At 40.8% G+C, this 17742-nt stretch overlaps 1 protein-coding gene across 1 annotated transcript in view; it reads left to right on the top strand.

Annotated features, from left to right (window-relative positions):
* Window positions 1-17742, top strand: part of szt2 (SZT2 subunit of KICSTOR complex) — a 235180-nt gene that overhangs the window by 147801 nt on the left and 69637 nt on the right. The window contains exons 56-58 of the mRNA XM_048601538.1: window positions 9413-9545; window positions 10459-10586; window positions 17405-17544. Coding sequence (XP_048457495.1) covers window positions 9413-9545; window positions 10459-10586; window positions 17405-17544 — 401 coding nt within the window. The remainder of the gene's footprint in view (window positions 1-9412; window positions 9546-10458; window positions 10587-17404; window positions 17545-17742) is intronic.

Here is a 17742-nt window from a genome sequence, read left to right as displayed (position 1 = left end):
ATTGTTTGTATTTTAACCAGTAATATAAAACATTGTCCCAAGATGTTTGCCTTCTTCAATGACAACATTCTTGCCTCTGAGCCAAAGGCCTGAACATGAGCTGGAATAATCTAGTCTTATGCTTTTTGTGTAGTACTGAGGGAGTGCTGTTCTGTTAGAGGCACTGTCTTTTAGATGTAGTGTTAAGGTGAAGCCCTGTATTTGCCCCTACTCTTAAGATAGAAATAGAAGATTCAATGACAGTATTTCAAAAAAGAGCAGGGGAGTTGTTTCAGATCTCTTAACCAACATTTATCTCTCCTTCAGCGCCCAACCATTTAGTTCATTACTGTTTGTGAGAGCTTGCTGTTTGCAAATTGGCTGTGTCATTTTCCAAATTTCTTTGACAGTAAGCTACTTTGGGATGTCATGAGCATGTGATGAGGCATAAATATGCATTTTCTCTTTCTGTCGAAGATTAAAGATGAACTATGTCATTGTTTGTAAATGAGCTGAAATGGCAAACTGATTTATTTATTATTGCAATAAATGTTTTGTAACGTATGAGTACGTGCAGAAAATTGAAGTCGACATTTCTCCATCAGTGATGCATCTGGGACTACGATGCGTTTAGATGGATAAAAATGGGCACTTAATCAATGTCTGTTGGGTCCTAGGTACTTGGCTTAATTGTACTCATCCATCTTTTTGTCCACTAACAGAACATGTTGGTGAAATTGTAGGCCTGAATTGGCTAGGATCTATTCATCTCCCCTTTAATTACTTTAATTAAAATACAAATTTTTCCACGTCCAGCTGTGCAAAGCTGCAGGTGCAATAATCTTCAACAGCGATGTTTAAAACTAGAACGATTGCATTAGTTTCTCTTCAGTACTGATTACTGATCTTTAGCCGAGATGAACATCAGCCCTGGAATAATCCACTGGCTGTCAGGTGCACCAGTGTCTGAGGATCTGGATAATACTTGTGCAACAACCTAAAAGTTAGAGCTTTTCCTTTTACTAATATCACCTGTGTTTTAAGAACCATTAAGATGTGAGACAAGATGACCGAGAAGTTAAGATGATGGACTGCTAACCCATTATGTTCTACATATGTAGCTTCAAATCCCACTCTTGTCACTGCTTCAGTAAACGCTTGATTCATGGAGCCTTGTTCAATACCTGTATGAATCTGTCCTAATTAATTTACAAGGGCCCCCTTGTGGCTCAGTGGTGGTGTGTCTACCCCTGGACTGAGACACCCAGTTTCAAGTCCCACCTGCTCCAGAGGTGTGTAATAATATCTCTGAACAGGTTGATTAGAAAAAATAGGTTAATTTAAAACAAACAAAAAAAATGACACGAGTTGCATTTTAACAGAAACATTAAGCTGTTATTCTGTTTTTTAATCAAAAAAAGATGAAATCTGTCTGTCTTTAGTGTGTAAAGCCTGTGTACAGCAAGTTCAATGAAATTCTAAAATATTTTGCAATAAAAAGGCATGGGTAAACTTTCAAAAGTTGATGAACAATAGCCTAGATCTTTACCATGATATGGTCCTTCATCTTGATTACCTAGTGATGGGTTTAACTTGTATTACGGTTCAAGCATACAATGCTTCTTGGGGAGCGAATTTCTAACTGTGGCAGACTGCTTATTAGAAGGAAACAACAGTAGGTGTAATTTGGCATGTCAACTCATTCGATGGTGATACTTTCTTGATTCACTGGAAATGGTTAACATGTAGACATGACAGCAAATGTCCCACAAGTTATGAGCCTTTTAAAGTTATAAGTACCCTCTGTGAGGAGCTTAATGGGGAGGGTGATCCCTTCACATGTGTGATATGATCCCAGCTAATGTTATTATGGACAAGTCAGATCCCAGTCTGAAGTCTGACGTGATAGATCATTGTTTATGTTTTGGTTTTAGAGAGGTTTTCTCTCACTGAGACAGAAGCATATAATGTTGCAGGTTTTAACAATTAAACAGAAGTTTATTAAGTAAAAGAAATGAAGGTAAAACAGAATAAACTAATCCATTTATTTATCACACAAGTTGAAAGAGTTTTAACCCCATGGTAAATGTATAAACCCATTGATCTAAAACATAACCTGGTGAAGCTACCAAACAAGACTACTTGCATGTCAAATAGCGTAGCAAATGATAGAGCTAAGCGATCCCACAACCAAAGGATCAGATCTAAGATCTACAGTCCTACCACATCCAGTCATGAAGGGGGATGAACAATTAAACAACTCATTGGAGGAGGAGGCTCCACAAATATCCCCATCAATGATGGAAGAGCTCAACACATCAGTGCAAAGGATAAGGTTGAAGCACTTGCAGCAATCTTCAGCCAGAAGTGCTAAATGGATGATCTTCAGGTTCCTTCAGTCGTCTGTAAAATCACAGATACCAGTCTTCAGCCAATTTGACTTGTTCCATGTAATAGCAAGAAACAGTTGGAGGCACTGGATATTGCAAGGGTTAGAGGTCCTGACAACAGTTCCCCAATAGTACTGAAGACTTGTGCTCCAGATCTTGCCACACACTTAGCCAAGCTCTTCCATACAGTTACAACATGGTCATCTATTCAACAATGTGGAAAATTGCCCAAGTAGGTCATGTACGCAAAAAGCAAGACAAATCTAACCTGTCCAATTACCGCCCCATTAGCCTACTCTCAGTGAAGTAATGGAAGTTATTATCTAAGCCCACTTAATTGAAATTTTCAGTGTTACTGAGCAACACCTGCTCACTGACGATCAGTTTAAATTCTGCAAGGGCCACTCAGCTCCTGACCTTATTACAGGCTTGGTTCAAACATGGACAAAAGAGCTGAGTTCCAGAGATGAGGTTAGAGTGACAGCCCTTGACATTGAGGCCACGTTTGGCCGAGTGTGGCATCAAAGAACTCTAGCAAAACTGGAATCAATGGCTGTTGAGGCAAACTTTCCGCTGATTGGACTTAGACCTGGCACACAAGCAGATGGTTGTGTTGAAGCTTAGTCATCTCAGCTCCAGGATATCACTGCAGGAGTGCCTAGGCCTGACCATCTTCAGCTGCTTCATTAATGACCTTCCCTCTATCAAAAGGTCAGAAGTTGGGATGTTTGCTGAGGATTGCACAATGTTCAGCACCATTTGTGACTCCTCAGATACTGAAACAGTCTATGTTCAAATGCAATAAGATCTGGACAATATCTGGGCTTGGGCTGACAAGTGATAAGTAATGTTGGCGCCACACAAATGCCAGGCTATGACCATCTCCAATAGAAGACAATCTAACCACCGCCCCTTGACATTCAATTGTATAACCATCACCGAATCCTCCACTATCAACATCCTTGGGCTGACCATTGACCAGAAACTCGACTAGGCTTGCCACATAAACACAGTGGCTACAAGAGCAGGTCAGAGACTAGGAATACTGTGGTGAGTAACTCACCTCCTGACCACTCAAAACCTGTCCACCTTCTGCAAGGCACAAGTCAGGAGTGCTGATGGAAAACTCAGTATGCAGCTCCAACAACACTTAAGCTTGACACCATCCAGGACAAAGTGGTCTGCTTGATTGTCACCACATTCACAAACATTCACTCCATCCAACACTGACACTCAGCAACAGTGTGTGCCATCTACAAGACTGCAGAAATTCAGTAAAGGTCCTTAGGTAGCACCTTCAAAACTCCCAACCAGAAAGACAAGGTCAACAAATACATGGGAGTGTCGCCACTTGCAAGTTTCCCTCAAAGCCACTCACCACCCTGACTTGGAAATATGGTGCTGTTCCTTCACTGCTGGGTCAAAATCCTAGAATTCCCTCCCTAAGGGCATTCTGGGTCAGCCTAAAATTCGTGGACTGTAGCAGTTCAAGAAGGCAGCTTACCACCACCCTCTCAAGGGCACTTAGGGACGGATGATAAATGCTGGCCAGCCAGAATGAATATAAAGCAAAAACACTTTTACAAGTTTTAAGTAAAGCAGCGTTCTCTTGTACAGAATGCAGCAGCCACCCTTGTATATTACTGACACTAAAATACCTTTCTCTGTTATCTCGATAGGTTTTAACTCTAAGACTGGAGTTAGTACACATCTGGGTTTAAGCAAACTCTGCTCCATGTCCCCTTCAGTCTTTTGTTTTAACGCTTCCAGTCTGGGGCTGTCACTAGCTCCTTACTCTAAAGTAATCTAGTTTACTATGTTCTGTCTGTCTCAGGAGCACTGTTCTGTACATGCATCCCCACGCAACAACTTCACAGAACTGCACAAAAGGAGGAAAAGTGAAAAAGAAAAATCTCTTCCTCTAAGCTATAGGTCTTTCCCATAAGCTTATAACAAACTCTAAGTCTAGAAATTTCTCACAGAAACCTTGAAACACAACAGTTCACCTTGCTAAGTGATAAAATCCTAAAGTGTAAACAAACTTATTCGGCTCAAAGTAGCCCTTACAAATTGGTTTTTAAAAAAGCATGGCTACAGAAATGTATACAATTTAATAACTAACCTAAAACCAATACAGCCCTGTATGTTACCAGCTAATAATTCAAAACCCAAACTTAAAATAAATGATATTACTCTTTACAAATCACATGGTTTAATTCACAAATTTAAGGACAGGAAGATGCAATATAGCAATGTATAATTAATTTAAACTTTAAACTAGTGTAGTGGGGGGAAGGGAAGGGGAAAGCGACAGGAAACATAATGGTAAATAGAAAAGGAAACAGCAGGTTAACATTTATGCAGGAGTGTTTAACTATATCGAGAACTATGAATGAAGTTAAGAGAAAGAAAAACTCAGGAGATATTATGAATGGAGATGTTAGAATTCAAAAAGAAGGTATAAAGGCACTTTACCTAAATGCTCGTTGTATTTGAAACAAGGTAGATGAATTAATGGCACAAATTATTGCAAATGAGTATGATTTAGTAGCCATGGAGACATGGTTGCAGGATGGTCATGACTGGCAATGAAATATCCAGGGGTATCAGACTATTCGGAAGGACAGACAGGAAGGCAAAGGAGGTGGTGTTGCTCTGATATTTAAGGATGACATCAGGGTGGTAGTGAGAGATGATATAGATTCTATGGAGAACAAGGTTGAATCTATTTGGGTGGAAATTAGAAATTCTAAGAAGAAAAAGTTGCTGATAGACATAGTCTATAGGCTACCAAATAATAACATCCCATTGGGATGAGCAATAAGCAAAGAAATAACTAATGCCTGTAAAAATGGTATGGCAATTATCGTGGGGGATTTTAACCTACATGTCGATTGGTCGAACTAGGTTGGTCAGGAGGCCTTGAGGAGTTGTTCATTGAATGTATCCACGATAGCTTTCTTGAACAGTATGTAATGGAACCAATGAGGGAGGAAGCTACCTACATCTGGTCCTGTGTAATGAGATAGGGATAATTAATGATCTCCTAGTTAGGGATCCTCTTGGAAGGATCGATCATAAAATTTAGAATATAGATGGAAAGTGAGAAGATAAAATCCAATACCAGGATGAGGGATGAGTTGGCTAAAGTAGACTGGAAACAAACACTCTATGGTGGGACAGTTGAGGAACAGTGGAGGACTTTCAAAGCAATTTTTCAAAGTGCTCAGCAAAAATATATACCAGTGAAAAGGAAGGATTATAGGAATAGTGGTAATCAGCCATGGATGTCTAAGGAAATAAGGGAGGCTGTCAAATTGAAAGATAAGGCATTCAAAGTGGCAAAGACCAGTGGGAAACTAGAAGATTAGGAAAGCTTTAAAGGTCAACAGAAAGCCACAAAAAAAGGCCATAAATAAAAGTAAGATAGATTATGAGACAAAACTAGCTCAGAATATAAAGACAGCTAGCGAAAGTTTCTATAAATATATAAAACGAAAATGTGTGGCTAAGGTAAACATTGGTCATTTAGAGGATGAGATGGGAGATTTTATAACGGGAAATGAGCAAATAGCTGAGGCATTGAACAGGTATTTGCGTTGGTCTTCACAGTGGAGGACACAAATAACTTGCCAGTCATTGATGACAAAGAGACTAAGATAGGTGAGGACCTAGACATAATCATTATCACGAGAGAGGTAGTGTTGAGAAAGCTAATGGAGTTAAAGATAGACAAATCTCCTGGCCCTGATGGAATGCATCCCAGGGTACTAAAAGAGATGGCGTGAGTAATAGCAAATGCACTCGAGGTGATTTTCTAAAATTTGCTGGACTTTGGGGCAGTTCCAGCAGATTGGAAAACAACCAATGTGACACCACTGTTCAAAAAAGGAGGTAGACAAAAGATGGGGAATTATAGGCCAGTTAGCTTAACTTCCGTAGTGGGGGAAATACTTGAATTTATCATCAAGGAAGAAGTAGCAAGATAGAAATTGCTCCATTGGGCGGACGCAACATGGGTTCGTGAACGGCAGGTGATGATTGATAAATTTGCTGGTATTCTGTGAAGACATTACGAGTGTAGTGGACAACTGGGACCCAGTAGATGTGTATCTGGATTTCCAAAAGGCATTTGATAAGGTGCCACACAAAAGGCTGCTGCATAAGATAAAGGTGCACAATGTTACAGGCAATGTCTTCGCATTGGTCAAGGATTGGTTAACTGACAGAAAGCAAAGAGTGGGGATAAATGAGTGCTTTTCTGATTAACGAACAGTGACTATTGGTTTGCCTCCAGGGTCAGTGCTGGGACTGCAATTGTTTACAATTTACATACATGATTTGGAGTTGGGGACCACGCGCAGTGTGTCAAAGGTTGCAGATGACACTAAGATGAGTGGCAGAGCAAACTGTGCAGAGGACTCTGGAAGTTTGCAGACGGATATAGATAGTTTAAGTGAGCGGGTGAAGGTCTGGCAGGTGGAGTACAATGTTGATAAATGTGAAGTTATCCATTTTGGTAGGAATAACAGTAAAAGAGACTATTATTTGAAGGGTAAAAAATTGCAGCATGCTGGTGTGCAGAGGGACCTGGGTGTCCTTGTGCATGAATTGCTGAAGGTTGGTTTGCTGGTACAACAGGTAATTAAGAAGGCAAATGGAATTTTGTCCTTCATTGCTAGAGGGATTGAGTTTGAAAGAAGGGAGGTTATGTTGCAGCTGTATACGGTGCTGGTGAGGCCACACCCTGGAGTACTGCATGCAGTTTTGGTCTCCTTACTTGAGAAAGGATGTACTGGCACTGGAGGGGGCGCAGAGGAGATTCACTAGCTTGATTTCAGAGTTGACAGGGTTTGCTTATGAGGAAAGGCTGAATAAACTGGAATTTTATTCGTTGGAATTTAGAAGAGTGAGGGGCGATCTTAGAGAAATATATAAAGTTATGAAGGGAACAGATTAGATAGAAGCAGGGAGGTTGTTTCCCCTGGCAGGTGAAACTAGAACAAGAGGGCATAGCCTCAAAATTAGAGGGAGCATATTTCGGGCCGAATTGAGACAGAACTTCTTCACCCAAAGGATTGTGAATCTGTGGAATTCCCTGCTCAGTGAAGTTGTTGAGGCTTCCTCATTGAATGTTTTTGAATAGTAAAAGAATTAGGGTTATGGTGAAAAGGTGAATAAGTGGAACTGAGGCCGAAGATCAGCCATGATCTTATTGAATGGCGGAGCAGGCTCGAAGGGCCAAATGGCCTACTCCTGTTCCTGGTTCTTATGTTCTATGTAATTATTATGAGTGATGGAGCATTCAGCGATGAGAGTGCTTGTAAAGTTCTCTAATATTGGCTTTAATTGAACCTTGCCTATTATAGAATCATTAGAATCCCTAGAATGTGGAAGCAGGCATTCGGCCCATCGAGTCTACACTTTCCCTCCGAAGAGCATCTCACTTAGACCCATTCTCCTACCCTGTCCCTGTGACCCTGGATTTATCGTGACTTATCCTGCACATTTCTGGACATTGTGGGCAATTTAGCATGGCCAATCCACCTAATTTGGACATCTTTGGACTGTGGAAGGAAACCAAAGCACTCAGATGAAACCCAAGGAGACATGGGAAGAATGTGCAAACTCCACACAGTTGCCTGAATCAAACCTGGGTCCCTGGCACTGTGAGGCAGCATTACTACCCACTGAGCCACCATGCCACATGTCTATCTGCACAGTCGTTAGGTCAACTACTGCACCATCTTATAATGTGTCAACAACATGTCTAATGAATCATTCTGTTGGTTTGAATAGGAGAGAAAGTTTACTTTGGGTGTTGCTGATAGTTGTTGGTGTGATGATGCACCACTGACTGGTCCACATGGATAATGACATGTGCATGGGTAGTTATTAGCTCTCCTGAAAAATACAAACTTTGTTAGTACAGCTCACAAATAAATAAATAAATAAGCATTTCAGTTTTTTTTAAAATTTCATTTTAAGTTGACAGTCATTTGTAGACATTCTTTAAAATCACATAATATTGTGGCCTGAAGCTATTAAGAGTACAACATAGATAAGAAATTGTCGAACAACTTTATCAACACAGAATGTAACATTATTTACAAAGCTTGGCATAGCTCCCCCGAGGTTTTAAGGAAACATTTTTTGTTGTGTCTTTAACCTTCAGTTCCTGGAGAGAGCGATATGTAAGCTGCTCTTGATCCAACTGTTTGAGTGGGTGCTGGAGTGGCTGAAGCTTGCAATTTTCTTGCAAGATAATATTTTACTTTCACTTGACACTTCCTTACATGACATAACAATGGTCTTGGAACTTTCATAAGGAGAAGTCTGGCTTGAATATACATTTCTTTTTAATTCATTCATGGGATATGTGCATTGCTAGCAATGCCAACATTGGTTGCCAGTCTTAATGTACTTTAAAACTGATTGACCAGCTGAGCCATTTCAGAAATTAATGTTTTAGTATGGTTCCTTAGTTCCTCATACATGCTCAGGCTAGCCTCTCAAGTACTTTTTAAAGTAGTCTTTATTTAACAGTATATAGCCAATGAGTTCATCTTGGAACAACCATATAACAAACAAACTGACACATGACTGCTGAGGTTACAGTTACATGACTTACCTTAGCTCAGCAGGTCATATATGTCAAACCCTATCACTGCAGTCATGTGGTCAGACTAGGTGAAGATGGCAGACTTTGTTCTCTAAAGGGCTTCACTGAACCAAATGGGCTTTAATGACAATGGATAGTCTTTGTTAGCATGGTTAGCAATACTAAGACCAATTTTATATTCCAGATTGAATTTATCAATTGATTCAATTTCCATTGGCTGTTGTAGCGGGATTTGGACCATAGCCCCAGAACATTAGCCTAGATCTTTGGAATATCAGTGATATTGCCATTAGACCACTATCTGCAGTCTTCTCGCTCCCATATGCTGCATCAGCATTTTACTTTACTTTGTTGCCTTTAATGCTTTGAAATAATTGGATACTGGTGTTGACTTGCTTATGTGCCTTATCTACTCACACAGGATGTCCCTCAGTACAGCAGTGTTCTGTTGATATTGGCTCTCGATTTTTACTCAGCTCCATTCTCACTGAGATTGTGAATTTGATCAGCAATCTTGCCACTGACACAACTGTTAAAATCTTTGAAAAAATTAGGTAAGTTTGAATGTTTTTGTGATATGGGGTGTAGATTATTATGACGTTTTGAAACTCTGTATTCATCTCTGTTGTTTGAATTCCAGTTAAAATAATATGAAGATAATGCTGAACCTTGTTGTACCACAGTATGGGTAGAGCAGCCAAAGACAATTTGCTTCTATTGCTGTTTAAGGCATGAAGGTTTTCTCTGCATGCTTTGTAATGCTTGTGTTTTGGCTTTACTTAATGTGGTCTATCACTGTTGCCAACTCAAGGTTTTTAGCACATAAGAATGCACATCTTAGTTGTGCCTTGCAGATGAGTCCCACTCTGCTTGTCAGTCTCATCCCTCTCAACATCCAGCATGTCCTGTACTGTTGTCTATGAAAAATAAATTATGTCCATCCTTATATAAATGAGAACTGACATGTGCAGCAAAGATGCCACAGACTTGTCTGATGAAAGTGTTTTTCAAGCTCTATAAGAATAAGGGTGCATTCTCTTACAAAAGTGTTAGGAATTTTACAAAGGTTGTTTGGTTGGAATAGTGCATGCTGTGTTTGTTGTCGTTCTCTGGAGTAATATAGACTCATCATTGTGGCTTCAAATTAATCACCAGCTTCATAAAGTTGAAGCAATAGCATGTGAACCTCCACCACTCAAACCCCATTCCACAAACAAAACAAAAGTTGGTGAAACTGCCTATAGTCTTCTGGACTCTCACTCTAGAATCTCCTTCCTTAAGGTCATCCCTAAAATCAACCACTTGGACAAAGCTTTTGCTTACCCTTCTTATGATTTAAAAATTCTAATTGAATCATTGCTCCAAAAAGACTGTAGGCCACTGCATCCACACGTCTGTGAATTTTTCAGATGTTAATGCATTTTCTGAACCAAAATGTATTCCATTCTTTGCTGCTTCTTATTTTAGTTCTCCACATGGCTCCACTTTCCTGCCATATTCTCTCAGTCAACACTCCTCTACTCGACCTGGTTCAGCTAGACAATTCATTCTGATTGGACGTAATTTCCACCAGTGGCGTTACAGTACAGAACAAGGTATGGATGTGTTCTAATTTGTATTAGTCTCCTGCAAATCAAGTTACCTAACTGACTGCATTGTACAAATCCAAACTCATCCTTGCACTGAGAGATGGTAAAAACTGCAGATGTTGGAGTCAGAGGTAACACAGTGTGGAGCTGGAGGAGCACGGCATGCCAGGCAGCATTAGAGGAGCGGAAAGTTGACGTTTCGGGTTGGGACCCTTCAGAAATGGAGGGAGGGGGTAAGGGAGCTCAGAAATAAATAGAGAGGAGGGGTTTTGAGGCGGTCACCAATAAAAACTGACATCTATTTCAAGCCCACCGACTCCCACAGCTACCTAGACTACACCTCTCACCCACCTTCCTGCAAGAATGCGATCCCCTACTGCCAATTCCTCCGCCTCCGCCGCATCTGCTCCCAAAATGGGGCATTCCACTCCCAAACATCCCGGATGTCCTCTTATTTCAGCCGCAACTTCCCCCTGCTTCAGTGGTCGAAAGTGCTTTCAACTGCATCCCTTGTGTTTCCCGCACCTCTGCCCTCACATCCCCTCCCCCCAACAAAAAAAGATAGAATCCCCCTTGTCCTCATATATCACCCACTAACCTCTGTATTCAATGTATCATTTTCTGCCACCTACAATCCCACCCACAACCAAAGATATATTTCCCTCCCGACCCCTATCTGCGTTTCATAGTGACCGATCTCTCCGCGACTCCCTCGTCCGCTCCACACTCCCCACTAGTCCCACCACCCCCGGCACCTTTCCCTGCAACTGTAGGAAGTGCTACACCTGCCCCTACACCTCCCCCCTCACCTCCATTCAAGGCACCAAACAAACCTTCCACATCAGACAGAGTTTCACCTGCACATCCGTCAATGTGGTCTATTGCATCCGCTGGTCCCGATGTGGCCTCCTGTACATCAGTGAGACCAAGTGGAGGCTCGGAGACCGCTTTGTAGAGCACCTGTGCTCTGTTCATGACAAACGACAACACCTTCCGGTCACGAACCATTTCAACTCCCACTCCCACTCCCTGGGTGACATGTCCATCCTGGGCCTCCTCCAGTGTCACAATGATGCCACCTGGAACCTGGAGGAGCAGCACCTCATATTCTGCCTTGGGAGCCTACTGCACAATGGCCTAAATGTGGATTTTAATAGTTTCAAAATCTCCCCACCCCTGGCCTCATCCCATGTCCAAGCCTCTCTCTCATCCCCGCCTCCTTGACCTGACACAACCTGTCCATCTTCTCTCCCACCTCACTGACCAATCCCCACCACTCCCTATCTGCAGTCACCTATCACCATCCCACCGATCTTCCCCAGCCCCACCCCTCCTCCTCTCTCTCTTTATTTCTGAGCTCCATTCTCCCCACACCCCCATTTCTGAAGAAGGATCCCGACCCGAAACGTCAACTTTTCTGCTCCTCTGGCCTGCTGTAAACCTTGCACTGGTGGGTTTGGCAATTTATTAGTGTCCAGATGTCAAATGTAACTAATCACTGCATACCTTTATATAGTGTAACATCAGTAACGGGGATATATTACAGTATGTTATAAAAGATATAATAACGAAATACTTGGTAAGCATTAACAGGTTAGACAAAGTCAGCATGGATTTATAAAAGGAAAATCATGTTTAACTAATCTATTAGAATTTTTTAAAGATGTAACTAATATAATAGATTAGGGAGAACCTGTGGATGTGGTGTATTTGGATTTCAAGAAGATTTTTGATAAGCTTCCATATAAGCACATGAGATTGGGGTATCAAACTGGCATGGATTGAGAGTTGGTTAACAGATTAGAAACAGAAAGTGGGAATAAGTGGGTCTTTTTCCAGATGGTAGGTGTGACTAGTGTTATACCATAAGGAACAACGCTTGGGTCTGTATAAATGACTTGGGCACAGAAACTAAATGGAATATTTGATGATGACTCAAAACTAGGTGAGATTCTGAGTTGTAAGGAGGATGCAAGGAAGCTTCAGGGCAATCTAGCCAAGTTGAACGTGCGGGCAAACACAGATGCAGCATAACATGGATAAATTATACACTTCCGTGTGAAAAACAGGCAGAATATTATTTAAATAGTGATATTTTGGGAAACATATATGTACAAAGGGTTCTGGGTATCCTTGTATACAAGTCAATGAAAGTAAACAGGCAGGTGCAGCAAGCAAATCAAAGGGCATGTGGTATATTGGCCTTCATTGTAAGAGGGCGGCACAGTGCTTCAGTAGGTAACACTGCTGCCTCACAGCGCCAGTGACCCGAGTTCGATTCCACCCTTGGGCGACTGTGCAGAATTTGCACATTCTGTCTGTGTTTGCATGGGTTTCCTCCCACAGTTCAAAGGTGTGCCGGTTAGGGGAATTAGCCATGCTAAATTGCCCATTGTATCCAGGGATGTGCAGGCTATGTGGATTAGCCATTGGGAATGCAGGGTTATAGGGAGAGGGTAGAGGGGTGGGTCTGGGTGGGATGGTCTTCATAGGGGTGGTATGGACTTGTGCCAAATGGCCTGTTCTCACACTGTAGGATTCTACCCAGGATTTGAGTTCAGAAGTAGGGAGCAGTTACTTCAGTTATACAGAGCCTTGATAAGATTGCATTTGTAAAATTGATGGCACATTTGGTCTCCATACCTAATAGATGATATCGTTGGTATAGAGAGAGTGCAGTCAAAGGACACTGTGGTGCTGCAGGGAGTGGCAGGAATGTCCTATGAGGAGAGATTGGTAGACATGTGTTCGCTCAAGTTGAGAAGAATAAGAGGGAATCTGATTGAAACATATAAAATTCTGACAGGTCTAGACAGACTTGATGCAAGGAAGAAGTTTTGCTGTGTTGGGAAGTCTGGGGGTTGGGGGGTGGTGGGGGTGTTACAGTCTTAGAATATGGGTAGGCCATTTAGGACTGAGATGAGGAAACATTGCTTAACTCAGAATGTGGTCAGTTTGTGGAATTTGCTACCACAAGACTGTGGAGGCCAGATTACTGAATATTTTCAAGGAAGACATTGATAAATTTTTGAATAGTAAAGGTATCAAGAGGTGTGGAAAGAAAGTGGAAATATGGCATTGAGATAGAGGCTCAGCCATGATCGTGCTGAATGGCGAAGCAGGCTCAAAAGAATGAATGGCCTAGTTTCTATGTTTCTAAATTCACTCACAGAGGTAAACTATAAAATTTGAATTTTAATGCTTAAATACACCTAGGAAATGTTGATCAGTTGTTGTGCGGTCAGTGTTATAGTAAAATTGGAAACTTTGTCAACTGCCATCTGTTTTTTTTTTACACAGGAACAGTATAATGCACATTAAGCACTGTGCACTTTTGCACAACAGGAACCTAGTTTCCTGGACAGGTTTGATAATTTTGCTGTGTGAAACAAGTTGCCTTTCATGTTGCAGCAACAAGGTTTGAATCCAGAAATGAGGAGGTGAAAATCTCCTTGCATTCCAGTGACTGTTAATTGTGACATATGGCAGAGAACAAAGGGAAAGAAAGCCGTTTTAAATGTCTCAGTGTATCCAATTGGAAATTTAAAAATATATTGCTAGGATTCTTGAAACATTTAAATTGAATAATTATGCTTGCTTTTCTTGCTGAGAAGTCAGAATTTTTCTTATGCATGATAAATTATTTCCCAGTAAATGGCTTTTGAGCACACTGTAAGAAACAGTCTGTATCCAGAATGTCTCAATGTTTCATTTATTAAACTTCATTTTAGATAGATGTATCATAGACCATTTTGAAATGTGGTAATCATAAAAATATACTATTTAAATACGGCAATCAATCAATTTGATATGGATTGTTATACAATAAGGGCATTAAATTACAGATAAAATCTTGTGCAGTAAGTTAAATTAAATAACTTACCTGTCCAATTGCAGTTTCCTTCCCTGAAGGACATCAGTGAACCAGATGGGTTTTTCCTTCAATCAACAATTGATTCACGGTCATCATTAGATTCTTAATTCCAGACATTTATTGAATTCAAATTCCACCATCTGCCATGGTAGGATTCGAACCTGGGCTCCAGAATGTTATCTGGGTCTCTGGATTAACAGCCCAGCAATAATACCTCCCCATGATGGGATTTACATGGTTTGTCCAGTTCAGTTTCAGATCTATGGTAACCCCCAGGATGTTGATAATAGGGGATTCAGTTATGGTAATTGCATTCAATATCAAAGGGTGATGGTTAGATTCTCTCTTTTGAGAGATATTCATTGTGTGCTCTTCTGTGTTACAAGTGTTATTCGCCATTTATCAGACCAAGCCTGGGTGTTGTTCCAGTCTTGCTGCATTTGGACGTGGACAGCTTTAATATCAGAAATCATGAATGAAACTAAACATTATGCGATTACCAGTTAACATTTCTATCTCAGACCTTAGGATGGATGTAAGGTCATTGATGAAACAGCTAAAACTGGTTGTACCTAGGACCCTAGGAAATACTGCAGAGATATCCTGTGGCTGATATGATTGACCTCCAACAACCACCAGCGTGTTTCTTTATGCTAGGTCTTACTGCCTTCAGCAGAGAGTTTTTTTTCCTCCTGATTTTCATTTACTCCAGTTTTTCTAGGGCTCCTTGATGGAACACAATGCCAACTGTAGTCATGTGATTTCTCATCTTGAGTTCAGCTCTTTCGCACATGTTTGTACTGAGGCTGTAATGAGTTCAAAAACCAAGTGGCCCCAAACTGAGCATTAGTGAGCAGGCTAGTACTAAACATGTGCTGCTTGATAGTGCTGTTGATGACTCCTTTTATCAGTTTAATGATTGAGAATAGACTGATAGGACATTATCCTGACGGATTTGTCCTGTTTTAGTGGTCAAGACATATCTGGAAATTTTTTACATTGCTTGGTAGATAGCAGAGTTGTAACTATATTGCAGCAGCTTGGCTAGGGACATAGCTAGTTCTGGAGCACAAGTCTTCAGTGCTGTTGCCAAAATGTTGTCAAGACCCATAGCCTATGTATTATCCAGTGTCTACAGCCATTTCTTTATATTACATGGCTGAAGACTGGCATTTGTGATATTGAAGTAATAGAGGTATTGACCATTTTCTAAATGAGGAAAGGCTTCGAAAACCTGAAGCACAAAGGGACTCTGGAGTCCAGTTCAGGATTCTCTTACGGTTAACCTGCAGATTCAGTTGGCAGTTTTAGGAAGGCAAATGCAGTGTTAGTATTCATTTCAAGTGGACAGGAATACAAGAGCAACGATGTACTGCTGTATAGGCTCTGGTTAGATGGCACTTGGAATATTGTGAACTGTTTTGACCTCCATATGTAAGAAGGATATTTTGGCATTGGACGGAGTCTAGAGGACGATAACAAGAATGATCCTGGTGGTGAAGAGCTTGTCATATGAAGAGCAGTTAAGGACTTTGAGTCTGTATTCAATGGAGCTAGAAGGACTGGGGGGATGTCATTGAAACTTAGAGAATACAGAGGGGCCTGGATAGAGTGGATGTGGAAAAGATATTTCCACTAGCAGGAGAGACGAGGACCTGAGGGCACAGCCTCAATGAAGGGACAAACATTTAGAACTGAGATGAGGGAGGAATTCATTCAGACAGAAGGTGGTTAATCTGTGGAGTTCATTGTCACAGAAGGTTGTGGAGGCCAATTCATTGAGTGTATTGAAGACAAATAAATAGGTAGTTGATTGGTAAGGGGAACAAGGGTGATGAAGAGAAAGTAGGAGAATGGAGTTGAGAATCCTATCAACCACGATCGAATGGCAAAGCAGACTTGATGAGTCAAATGGCATAATTCTGGTCCTATATCTTATGGTTTTATGCACCAGTGATCACTCTAATTTTCTTTGCGACTGCACGGGCCTCCATGATTCATGCATGGCAGCAACTTCCAGAACCGTCTTTACTCCAGTGGAGGAGGCTGAAATGGATTATCTGTGAGGAACTACTGTCTGAAGATAGTTGCAAATGTTTCAGGCTTGTTTTTCATTGGAGGCTAATTACCTCAGATGCAGGATATCAGTACAGGAGTTCCTCAGGGCAATAACTGAGAAAACAGCTACCTTCAGCTGATCATCAATTCTTCCCTCATTCATAAGGTCAGAATTAGGACTGTGCTTTGATGTGTGCACATTAATCAGCTTTTGTCATATTGTTCAAATAATGAAGCAGTTCATGGATCCTGATCCAGATAATTGCCCAGATTTCAGCTAGTGAGTGCTAGCTAATATTTGTACCACACAAATGCCACACAATGCCCATTTTTAACAAAAGCAAAACCACCATGAGTTTCTATTTAATTGCATAAAAGCATCCCATCATCATATGCATCACAACAGCAAAAGAAATATGGCTATTTAAGGCTATTATTCATTATATCCCTTTATCAATGGATTGCTTCCATTGCACACTATTTCAGGGCAAGTGATCTGTACCTTTGGCCCTCCTTCTTTAGTCAATTGTTTGATGAAATGAACCTCGTTGTCCATATGATTTTTTGAAAACATCCCTTGCATTAAATGAGACTGCACAGTGATGCTTCCCCACAATGGAATAGCTAAAGTAGGTAACTATCCTCTGGGAAATCAAAAATTCAATCCACAGTTTATCACTCTGGAGTGACATGATAGAACTCCAATATTCTGTGATGCCTGAGTTGCTTTCTTTAAAATCTGAAGGATGTGAATGTATTATTTCTAAAATGAATTGTTCTTTTTGTTAATTATTTGAAAATCCATTATAAATAAAGACAGGTGAGCTTCTCACAGCTTTGTCATGTGCTTATATATTACTTTTCTTTCTGTGTCTCACAATAAAATGAAAAGCTCACAAAGGATTTCAGAAGTTTGAAGCAGTAGAGTTCAATACGGCTGAGAAATCGGGCGATTCCTCAAGCCCAGGGATGAGTGGGAGGGGTATGGTCCCCCGGCAGCGATTCCTCATAATTGACATCGTTGATAAAAAGGTATCCAAACATGAACCTCATTAAGTTACATTACGGTTATGGTAAGATTATGATGAGGTAATTCCTTCTGTTGATTAAATTTCCTAAAAATACAACTGCAAGTATGAAATAGGATTTCTTGTTTGATACTTGTGTCAATATTTTTCATAAAATTATTGACAGCAGGAATTTCATCCTGTAGTTGTTTTAGACATGAAA

The sequence above is a fragment of the Rhincodon typus genome, chromosome 10 (assembly GCF_021869965.1).
Source record: "Rhincodon typus isolate 14 chromosome 10, sRhiTyp1.1, whole genome shotgun sequence".
NCBI classification, from domain to species: domain Eukaryota; kingdom Metazoa; phylum Chordata; class Chondrichthyes; order Orectolobiformes; family Rhincodontidae; genus Rhincodon; species Rhincodon typus.
Note: the sequence above shows the minus strand (reverse complement) of the source record. Positions and strands in the feature narration are given on the sequence as shown.